Source organism: Beta vulgaris, chromosome 5 (assembly GCF_026745355.1).
Source record: "Beta vulgaris subsp. vulgaris cultivar EL10 chromosome 5, EL10.2, whole genome shotgun sequence".
Lineage (NCBI taxonomy): Eukaryota > Viridiplantae > Streptophyta > Magnoliopsida > Caryophyllales > Amaranthaceae > Beta > Beta vulgaris.
Genome location: NC_079206.1, coordinates 25,435,612 through 25,447,862, shown reverse-complemented (window position 1 = coordinate 25,447,862; position 12,251 = coordinate 25,435,612). Strand labels below are relative to the sequence as shown.

General features: G+C 34.3%; 1 protein-coding gene across 2 annotated transcripts; it reads left to right on the top strand.

The window, feature by feature from the left end:
• The first annotated feature begins 437 nt into the window (after positions 1-437).
• On the top strand, positions 438-11,289 carry LOC104893197 (probable sucrose-phosphatase 2). 2 transcript variants are annotated; one of them, XM_010679288.2, is made up of 9 exons: positions 438-640; positions 905-980; positions 1,073-1,372; positions 1,832-1,933; positions 2,147-2,341; positions 2,426-2,716; positions 4,173-4,359; positions 10,832-10,878; positions 10,954-11,289. In XM_010679288.2, exons 2-9 carry the CDS (start codon positions 921-923, stop codon positions 11,047-11,049), a joined length of 1,278 nt encoding a protein of 425 aa, XP_010677590.1. In that variant the 5' UTR covers positions 438-640; positions 905-920; the 3' UTR covers positions 11,050-11,289. The 2 variants fall into 2 exon arrangements, with proteins under 2 accessions (XP_010677590.1, XP_010677591.1); XM_010679289.4 differs by having other exon boundaries at positions 466-660.
• Positions 11,290-12,251: the final 962 nt, after the last annotated feature.

Here is a 12,251-nt window from a genome sequence, read left to right as displayed (position 1 = left end):
TTCAGTTAGCTGACTTAATGACTAAAGCCCTTGGTGAGCAGCAACACAATCACCTATCTCTCAAGGTGGGCATCCTCACCTCAGCTCCACCTTGAAAGAGGGGTGTAAAGAATGTGATTATGCTCCTAGTTATATTGCTCACAGTATTGGATTTATACTGCTTTCCTTGACAGCTGTGATGTACTTCTTTTTAGTGATTCTAGGTTGATATTTTTTTCTTGCTGTACAGCTAATCATTAGGTATATTTTGGTAGCTAATTATTATGTCTTTTGCCGTTTTTCTGGAAGATTAACAGAGAGAAATTGGTGTATTTGAGCTTTGAGTTTTCTTTTCAGTATTGCCTAGGCTCAACAAGTAATTTGTGTAATTAATTGTGCTACAGTGGTACTCGTGGGATACAAGCCAAAAACAAAAAAAAAAAAAAATCCCACCAAAGATATACATATATGATATACCCCTCGATCCTATTCTTCTGGATGCCATTATTATTCTCTTTCTCCCCAATTTATCATCTTCACGCTCTTCAATATTATCAATAGCCACATAAAATCATTTGTTTCCTCCAACAAATTAATTACTTTAATGAAACGATAAACCTACTCATTCCCCTCTTTCATCAGCCTTGTGTTTCCGTTTCAGGTAACAAGATCATTCTTCTGGTTCGCTTCTAAACTCTTTTATTTTATTTATTTTTTTAATCTCTAGAGCCCGAATTTGTTGCTTGGTGATACAATTGATTTTTAATTTTACCTGTTCTAGTTGGTATTTCAACTTCAAGTTCAATTTAATGCTAATTTTTTTGTTGTATTTTCACTCATTATCTAACTTTATAGTCTGCTCATAGAAATGATTGGATTTGATCACATTTACGAATTTCATTGATTGATTAATTTCATGTTTTAGATTAATTTGTTGAATCATGGATCGTCTCAGTTCTCCTGCACGTTTAATGATAGTTTCGGATCTTGATCATACAATGGTAAGTTTGCTAATCACTCGAATTTCATCAAAAATTTGATTTCTGCTTATTCTGCAGTTAATTTACTGAAACGAGTAATTTATCCATATTAGGTTGATCATCATGATCCTGAGAATCTGTCCATTTTGAGATTCAATGCTTTGTGGGAATCGAATTACCGCCATGATTCATTGTTGGTATTTTCAACTGGAAGATCTTTAACCCTTTACAAGGAGTTGAGGAAAGAGAAACCTATGCTGACTCCAGATATCACAATTATGTCTGTGGGTACTGAGATTACGTATGGTAAATCGATGGTGCCTGATGACGGATGGGTCGAAATCCTGAATCAGAAATGGGACAGGAATGTAGTTAGAGAAGAGGCAAGCAAGTTTCCTGAGCTCAAACCTCAGGTATATTGTTTAGATGATGATTTGTACTAGTTTATTTAAGCTTGTGCTTGAATGGAGTCAAAATATCCCCGTTTTTTAGGAGAGGAGAATTTTTCGTGACCAGTTTACTTCAGTTTGAAATGTTTCTCAGTAAGACAGAATATTTTGCAAAGTATCTATGTTACTTTATGATTTTTGTTGATTGGAAGTAGTATTTCGTCTATGTGAGGTCAACGGTTGGGGGGGGGGGGTTGGCTGGAAATTGTTTTGTTGCTGGAAAAAAAAGACTATTTCAAGGAAATGATTGTTATTTCTGTAGAGAATTGTTCTTCCCAGATCCATTCTACTAGTCAAACATGTAGGAAAATTAGCAAAACAAGGTGGTTGGCTTTTGCTCTCAAACCAATGAGGCAATGATAGTCTGCTGATGATTATATATTTTACAAGTTTGGATTTCTAAGATCCTCTGAGTCAATGCAGGCTGAGACAGAGCAGCGGCCACACAAAATTAGCTTTTATGTTGATAAGGAGAAGGCGCAACAAGTGACGAAGAAGCTTGCTGAGATATTGGAAAAGCGTGGGGTAATTGCTACTGTTATTGTTAAATAAGATATGATTCAGTTTTTAGTTTTAATTTTTTATTTTATTTTATTCTTTTTCCTTTTCCCCATGTGGGTAATTGTATGCAATTTTGTTGTGTCTGGAAGTTTAAGGCTTCCTTGTTTCCTAAATTTAGCTGGAAACATAAGGCTCTTTTGTTTCTGAAATTTAAGCTCTCTTTTTACTACTTTTCAGTTGGATGTGAAGATAATTTACAGTGGAGGAATTGACTTGGATATATTGCCACAAGGTGCTGGTAAAGGACAAGCCCTTGCATATTTGCTTAAGAAGTTCAAGTCTGTGGGAAAAACACCCACCAATACCCTTGTGTGTGGTGATTCTGGAAATGATGCTGAGCTATTTAGCATTCCAGAAGTTCATGGTGTCATGGTTGGTTGCTAGATTAATTTTTGTGTCGGTTTTAAAATTGCAAAAAGCAGATGTAGTTACTTGTGCTGTAGTGATTGTACACAGGTTAGCAATGCCCAAGAGGAATTACTGCAATGGCATGCACAAAATGCAAAAGGCAACCCTAAGATTATCCATGCAACTGAAAGATGTGCAGCTGGTATAATACAGGCTATTGGTCACTTCAACCTTGGTCCTAGCATCTCTCCGAGGGATGCTAGGGATTTTACTGAATGTCAGCTAGAGAATGTGAACCCAGGCCATGAAATCGTGAAATTTTACTTGTTTTACGAGAGATGGAGACGTGGAGAAGTTGAAAACTCTGAGTCATACTATGCAAGCCTCAAATCAGTTTGTGTATGTTATGAATTTCCTCGCTTTCTTAGTTTAATATTCATTTTCCCATGGTTGCTTTGCTATAATGGGTCTTGTATATCTCTTGGTTTTCTTTACGCTTTTGTTACAGTATCTAAGTGTTTTTTTCTTGCCTTTGTCCGTGCTTCTTCTCGAGACTACTCCCTGACTCTGCATTGCAGCTCCTTCCCGATTTCACTGGATAGTACAAGTTGTTGGCGTATAGAATTTGATTTTACCTTTCTCACTTGTGATCTGCTTGTACTAAAATAAAATTCTTGATCATGCAACCTTGTACTTTCATTCTTTCTAGTTAACAGTGTGATATTATTTGCTGCTACAAATTGCAAATAGAGAGCTTAGAATTGGGCATGCTTTTTCCTTTTATCTTTAGCCTACATTCTAAAGTTGGTTAATCTTGTAAAATATTTGTTCAAACTTTATTATTGGCCATACGGGGATTTTGTTGATGAAATCTTATTATGAGATCTGCATGTTATGGAAATTGAGTTAGTTTTTGTCTTGTTTACTTGAGATTGATATTAGTTATGGTTTCTTCACGAGAAAGCAGATTATTTTATATGCTGTGTTTTGGCTTTGGGCTTCTTCTTTGAGAATGTACCAACGGTTCATATGAATGTGTCTCTATCTGTGGAGTTCTGTTGCATAGATAGAGATAGATTCAGTTACATTCCTTTTTGCATAACAGTTACTCCCTCTGTTTTTTTTTTATCTTTCTCACTTTCCATTTACACATCTTCCAATGCACATTTTTGAACTTAAATATCTTTCATCATATATTAGTAAAAATTATAACGATTGAATATTAATAATGTACTAACTGAGACGAATCAAACAAGATCCCACATGACTATATTTTTTCTTATAAATTGAAAAAAATTGAGAAGATTCTCTCTAAGTATGAATAGTGTCAAGATTCTAAGTGAGAACGATAAAAAAAAACAGAGGGAGTATCTTTTACATATAAATTACAAAATATTTGTGTTTTGAGATGATGTGCTTGTCAACTAGCTCATTTCCCATCTGATATTTGCTTATTAAAGTGGGTGGGGGGGGGGGGGGGGAGGGGTGGTTGTGAACGAATATTTTTAGAACTTCTTTTTGTAGATTCACATTCTTGCTACAGTCTCTGCTTCAAGTTCTGTCTGTCTTCTGTATCTTATCTGAAACGGCTCTTTGCCATTCTGTTAAGCAGGAGTTCTGAATTACGTCTTATGTGATTAAGAACTACATGTAACTCTTTGCCATTCTGTTAAGCAGGTGTTCTGAATTACGTCTTATGTGAATAAGAGCTACATGTAATATCCAAATGACCGGATTCTGTCTTAACATCATAGTGATTGGTTATTTATATCTTTGTGTTATAGTATGCTAAGTTTTCTTTCAATATTTTTTTATTACACTGCCTCTCATTCTTGTTGCATAATCTCTATTACAGCATCCTTCAGGGGTTTTCATCCATCCATCTGGCGAGGAGCTATCTCTTCATGGCAGCATAGATAAACTCAGAAAATGCTATGGAGATCGTCAGGGAACTAAGTACCGGGTCTGGGTTGATCGCCTCTTGCCAACAAGGATAAGCAATGATGCATGGCTTGTGCAGTTTGAGAAGTGGGAATCATCTGGTATGATCTTTCTCTTTAGTAATATTATCTTCTAATGTCCCGTAGGTATATTCTGATTGAGCCTTATTTGTGTTCTCATGAGATGCTTATACTTGTATATAATAGTGATAAAGATCTAGTTGTTTTCCAACACAGCCCTTAAATTGCCTTTGGTTAACTTCGTAAACATGAATAATGACGGGAAGAATACTTTTAACATTCTATCTAGTAGATGGGATTTTGTTGAATCTTTAATTTATGGGTTTTTCTATCAAGTACCCTTGTGTTTTAGCGTTTCTATGTTGTACCCCCAATGTTTTTTTTCTTTCAAGTTGTCTCCAAGACTCCAACCCTTTTAAATCTGGAAAATTTATCTCCCTTCTAACGGAAGTCTGACAATTGCAAATAAGAAACGAATGGAAAACTTAATGTTGACTTAACGGAGGGGTAGAATACAACATAGAACAAATAAAAAGTTCAAGGGTACAGCTTGGAAGAAAAAAAACATTGTGAGTACAGCATAGAAAATGCTGAAATACCCTAGAGAAAATTTATTTAAAAGAAGTGTTTGGCTAGTAATTCGGTTAGGTCTGGTTTGCTTCAGTGAACCAAATGTATAGGTCGGGTTTTTTAAGTTTTGCGTTCGAAAAATATGAATATACTTTCCTCATCTATACAAATATATTAAAAGGCGTGCATAAACAAGAAACTGTGCCACGTTGCGCTTTTCCTAAGGAGTTTTAGTTTATGTAATCCATGTCAATAAAAAAATTTAGAAATTGCGTAGTATAAGGTTTGATCCCGAGACCTCAAGTACATATAATAAAGTCTTAACTACTAGGCTAAGTAGTATTTAGTGTTGTTATCATAAAGTATTATATTAATAAATGAAATTTTTTTCTTACCCGGGGCATGTTAGAGTTAGATTTTACAAATTACTAACTCAACTTAATATAAACAATATATATTGGGAGAAACTAATACGGGTTACAACCCAGAGTAACAAAATACTAGTTTATTGTATATAACTTTTCTCACATGCGTTTCTCCTTTATTCTACTCTTTATTCACTCTTATTTCTAATCATATATGTTACAACAGATATAAACTACATTTATAATATTTCCATATGCTAAACATTGCATGGATGACAATCCTTCTCAATTTCATCCACTACTTAATTTACTAATAGTTAATTATAGTAAATGTCAATAATAGTATTTCTAATAATTAAAGTTGACTTCCAACACGCCCCCTCAAACTTTAATTATTATTCCGAGCATCCCTCTTAGCTTTCGGAAAATATCATGAGCTAATGGCTTCGTGAAGATATCCGCAACTTGCTCTGTGGTATTACAATACTCAAGGACGATCGTGCCCTGCTTTACTTGATCTAGAAGAAAATGAAACCTTGTATCTATATGCTTGCTTCTTCAACGTTGTACTGGATTTTTGGCAAGTTTTATAGCTGACACATTGTCGACATATATTTTAGTTGGCCCATCTTGAATATGATCAAGTTCCTTCAAGATATTTCTTAACCATATCGCTTCACATACACCAGATGAGGCTGCTATATATTCTGCTTCGCAACTTGACAAAGCTACGACGGATTGTTTTTTAGAACACCACGTAAAAGCAGTTGAACCTAAATAAAATGCATATCCTGTTGTGCTTTTTCTCTCATCTTGGTCTCCCGCCCAATCACTATCAGAACAACCGAACAAATGTGCTTCATCTCCAAAATGATAAAGCATTCCAAAATCTAATGTACCTTTTATATACCTCATTATTCTCTTCGCCGTACACCAATGAGATTCTTTAGGGCTCTCCATATATCTTCTCACAAGCCCAACTCCATATACGATGTCGGGTCTGGTTATAGTCAAATATCTAGGACTTCCAACTAAACTCTTGTACAAAGTTGGATCAATTAACTTCCCTTCTCCAACCTTTGTCATCTTTATCCCGGTTGCAACAGGAGTGCTTATAAGTTTACATGAGGTCATATTAAATTTCTCAAGAAGCTCATTTGCATACTTCTTCTGAGAAATGAAAATGCCATCTTCACATTGACTTACTTCTATGCCGAGAAAGAAATTCATAAGACCACAATCAGTCATTTCAAATTCCTTGAACATTGTAGCCTTGAATTCATCAAACATGCCTTGATCACTTCCAGTGAACAATAGATCATCGACATATAAGCAGACTATGAGAACATTGTTACCTTCCTTTTTCACATACAGTGCATGTTCATATGGACACTTAACAAAAACCATTATGAATCAAATATCCATCAATGCGTGAGTTCCAAGCACTAGGTGCTTGCTTTAATCCATAAAGCGCCTTTTTCAAACGATACACTTTATTTTCTTCTCCCTCCATTACATAACCTTCTGGTTGTTCCACGTAAACTTCTTCATCACGAATTCCATTAAGAAATGCAGATTTTACATCAAGTTGATATATCTTCCATTTATGATGTGCTCCTAATGATATTAACATTCTCACAGTGTCTAAACGAGCTACGGGAGCAAATACTTCTTCATAATCAACACCATATTTTTGTTTGTAACCTTTCGCTACAAGTCGTGCCTTGTATCTTTCAATACCTCCATCAGCGCCTCTCTTTATTTTGTAAACCCATTTTTTTCCGATAGCTTTTTGGCCCTTTGTCAGAGTAGTCAATTTCCAAGTATCATTTTTCTCAATTGCATTTATTTCATCTTTCATAGCAGATCTCCATTCCTTTCTTTCAATAGCTTCATCAAACGTGATAGGTTCGTGGTCTGCATATAGACAAAATAAATCTACTTCGTTAATTTCATTTGTCTCTTCATAAATATCTCTCAAGCTTCTCATCTTGACAGGTGTTTTCGGTGATGATTCGTTAGGTGATGATGATGATTCATTGTTGCGACTTGGAGTTTTCTCTTGAGCGTTTTCAAAGCTCGTTTCGGTAACATCGTTGTATTCATCAAATACAACCTCACCTTTCCAGTGGTTGGATTGTATAACTTATAAGCTTTGGATTGTATACTGTATCCAATGGAGATACATTTTTCACTTCGATCATCTAATTTTTTCCTCTTTGCCTCGGGTATTTGAGCATACGCTACACACCCAAATATTTTTAGATCTTCAATACTTGGTTTTTCACCACTCCAAGCTTCCTGCGGAGTCATATTCTTAACACTCTTGGTTGGGCAGCGATTTAGGATATGAGCCGTCCACGCAACAATCTCGGCCCAAAATTGCTTCGGCAATCCTCTTTCTTTCAGTATGCTCCTTGTCATGTCTAGAATTGTCCGATTTTTTCTTTCGGGCAATCCCGTTTTGTTGTGGAGTATAAGAAGCTGTAAATTGTTGTCGAATTCCTCTGTCCCTACAAAAATTCCTGAAAATATTCGATGTATATTCACCTCCTCGATCGGACCTAAGAATTTTCAACTTGTGTTCGCTTTCTAACTTAACTCGAGCCTTAAATTGTCAAAACGTATCAAATGCAGCCGATTTCTCCTTTAACATATACACCCACAATTTCCTGCTATAATCATCGATAAAGGTAATGAAGTATCGGTTACCTCCGAGGGATATTGGTTCCAGTGGTCCACATATATCTGTGTGTACCAATTCTAGCAGTGCTTTTTCTCTCCTTGAGAATCCCTTCTTGAACGGAAGTCTAGCTTGTTTGACAGTCGTGCATATTTTACAAACATGTTTAGGGTCTTCAATGGCCTGCAATCCATGTACCATATTCTTTGACTGGAGAAGTTTCAAGCCATTGAAATGCAAATGCCCGGAACGTAAATGCCATTTCCATGACTCAGTTTCCATGACACCATAAAAACATTTTTGTACATTGATGTTGAGTTGCAGCGGAAACATGCGATTCTTCGCCATTTTTTATTGAGCAAAGAGTCTTCCTCTAGTATCTTTAAGGATAAGATTACTACCTTCAATATGCACAATATATCCTTTTTCAATAAGTTGCCCAATACTTAGTATGTTACTTTTCATATTAGGCACATAATAAACATTTGAAATAAATTCTTCATTCCCATTCTTCAGAACAATTTGTATTTTCCCTTTACCTGCAACTTGTAGTTTGGATGAATCACCCAAACTAACATTTCCTTGGATCTTTTCATCGAGTTCAATAAAAAATTCTTTTCTGCCACACATGTGGTTACTAGCTCCATAATCGAAAAACCACATATCTTCTTGATTACTAGCTTCTTCGTGTGCTAGCAACAATGTCGGAATATCTTCATTACTTTGCGATGATTCAGCAAAATTCAATCGATTACCTTGATTGTTATGTTTATGCCAACAATCGGATGCATAATGCCCAAATTTTTGACAATTAAAACACTGAACGTCTTTTGCATTTCCACATTCATTGAAAGTCTTACCTCCTCTTTTTGATCCTTTTCCATGAATGAAATTCTTCTCATTGTTTTGGTTACGAGGTTGATAATTACTCCGACCTCTACCACGTCCACAAAAACCACCTCTTCGTTGGTTACCATTTTGTTTTTCTAGAGTTAACTTTGATTCAAGTGCCTGCTCTAGCATAATAGGCCCATCATTCTGTTTCAAAATTCTTTGCTCATGAACTTGGAGCGATCCAAGAAGCTCTTCTATTGATAATTTGTCAATGTCTTTAGATTCTTCTATTGCAGGTAATACATGATTAAATTTCTTATTGCATGATCGGAGCACTTTCTCAACGACCTTGTAATCTTCAATCTTTTCTCCATTCTGTTTTTGTTGATTAACATTTGATAGGAGGCGAGTAAAATAATCTGAAATCGACTCATTCTCAGTCATCTTGATTTCCTCAAATTCTCCTCGTAATGTTTGCAAATGAATTTTACGTACACGCTCAACCCCTTTAAATATTGTCATAAGAGAATTCCATGCTTCTTTGCTTGATGTTGCACTTGATATTTTTGTGAATGTCTCTTTGTCCATCCCAGCGTATATTAAAAATAACGCCCTTTGATCTTTTTTATGAATTTCTTTCAACTCAATCTTATGTTGTGGCGTATATAAAGCCTTTTCACTATCTGATGGTTCTTCGAAACCATCGGTAACGATTTCCCACAAATCTTGGGAACCAAATAATGCTTTCATCTTAATACACCAATCTTCATATTGGTCTTTTGCTAACTGGGGTACTTGACGCTGAACAAAGTTGATAGACATTATTATATATGTTGATAAACTGGCTCTGATACCAAATGTTAGAGTTAGAACTTACAAATTACTAACTCAACTTAATATGAACAATATATATTGGGAGAGACTAATACGGGTTACAACCCAGAGTAACAAAATACTAGTTTATTGTATATAACTTTTCTCACATGCGTTTCTCCTTTATTCTACTCTTTATTCACTCTTATTTCTAATCTATATGTTACAACAGATATAAACTACATTTATAATATTTCCATATGCTAAACATTGCATGGATGACAATCCTTCTCAATTTCATCCACTACTTAATTTACTAATAGTTAATTATAGTAAATGTCAATAATAGTATTTCTAATAATTAAAGTTGACTTCCAACAGGGCTGTATAGCCCGGGCTTAATAACTAGTTTCAACTCATTTGCCGTTATCTTAATTATTTGAACTAATTATGTGAAAATTATCTGTTAAGGTGAAAAGAAAAAAGCGTTATGCATTAGTTACTCCCTTTTGATACTATATTTCATGTCGTACATGTATATCACTTTGGGGATTACATCTCAAGCAAATGTGAAGAGTCAAGTGGCTTTTAGTTTCTATATATAATGAATCTAAGCATAAGTTTCCATTTCAAGTAAAGCGAATACCTAACAAAAGCTATCCCATATGGCTATATACAGTAGGATTGTCATTTGTCACTCAGGTTTGTATATCCTGAGGCAGGGTATCTTTAGTTTGGACTCAGGATATTAGTCAAACAGCAGATTTCATGTTATTTATCAGTCTCTTGACTTTTCTCACTAGGTTTATAGGTAAGGGTTTCAGTGCCCAGTTCATGCCAGGGTCAATTTGCATTTCGTGAAGATAGCTTGTTGGAAACTTTCTTGGAGCAGAAAGCTGCCTATACAGCCACCATCCCACCCCTATAGTAATTGCCTAATTGGGACCCTTAAACATTGGCTGTGGTGATACCTTTTCAGCTTTGTATTATTGAAATGGTTGCACTTGATTTTTTTGTTTGTCTCTGCATATAAATGACACCATAATAGCCCAAGCTTTCAAGTACCACCTTAATCAATAAAGATCTTCCTTGACAGGGGCTGGCACAACCTTGTTTTATCCTGAGTTCTGACCTCATGTCAGAGTCAGGCTGTCAGCTTTTTGTAGACCTATGGAGCTGCACCTTTATTTGGCTAAAAAAGCTAAATCATTAAACAAACTATTTTTTTGATAGAAATAATCAAGCTTCTTGATTTGCTTCGACATACTGATTTTGTTCGTGCTTTCAGGTGAAGAGTACCAGTGCGGTGTAGTTACAACTCTATTGAGATCTAAGGCAAGTGCTAGGCTCTAATATATAACGCATTCCTGCTCTCTGCAAGTTCTTTGAGTGTGACGGTTTACTGTGCAGGTCGCTAACTCTTTAATTGACCTGTTATGGGAGCATGTGCATCAAACATGGCTGGATGGGTATGCTGCCAAGGATAACAACTCATGGATGTTGTAAGGTTTCACACCTAGTGCAGAATGGAGCCTCGATCCAAGTGGTATATTCGTTTGTAAAACCTATTTGCTATGGCTTCATAGCGAACCTCTTATTGTTCAGGCGATGATGGATGGGCTGTTATCCTCATGACAATAAACAAAATTTTGCCACATGTTTACAATGTAAATTCAGATTGCATGAGATACCTTGTGTAAAATGTTTTCTGGTTTGAGCAATAAATACACATATACACTTCCTGTGTCCCAAAAATGTTAGCTACATTTGCTTTTTCACAGTTTACGAGATGCAACTTCAAACATCAATATCTTGAGTTACATATATGAAAAAAATATAAAAATTATATATTTGGAAAATACGAATTGGGACGAATCAAATAAAATCCAACATGACTATGTTTTTTCTTATGAATATCAACTAAAAGACAGTCAAAGTTAGTAACGGTCACTTTCTCCCCAGCTTATTTTCAGTTCAGTTCAGTCATTTAATTCCCTGATAATAAAATAATGATAATAATTATTATTATTATTATCATTATTATTATTATTACTACTATTACTATTATAAATATAAATATTAATATTATGATTACAATTATTATTATAATTATATTATTATTATTATTATTATTATTATTATTATTATTATTATTATTATTATTATTATTATTGTTGTTGTTGTTATTGTTAAACCTATTACTATTGCTTTTAATATTATTATTATTAAAAATAATAATAAGAATAATATTATTATTTTAATATTACTAATACTTTTTTTTCTATATGATTCGGCTAATTATATTGAAATGATAATTTAAGGCTAAGAAGTACACATTGCAATAATATTTGTCATTGTTCAAAGTATAAACTTTTTAATAGATGACAACAATAATACTATTAATAATAACAACAATAATACTTGTCATTGTTGAAATGAAAAAAAAATACACGTTTTGATAGTTAATTACTAGGCAAAATAATAGTACTATCGAACATTAATTAGTTTTCATAATTGATTAATTATTATTTATTTAATAACTTATTATTAATTCAATCATTATTATAAATTTATTATCAATTAAATAATTTTATATTATATTATTATCATTACTATTAGTTATAATTTAATTCAGTTCAGTTCAGCTCAGCTCAATTCAGTTCATTTCAGCTCATCAATTCAGTTCAGTTCAGTTGTTTTATGCCGAA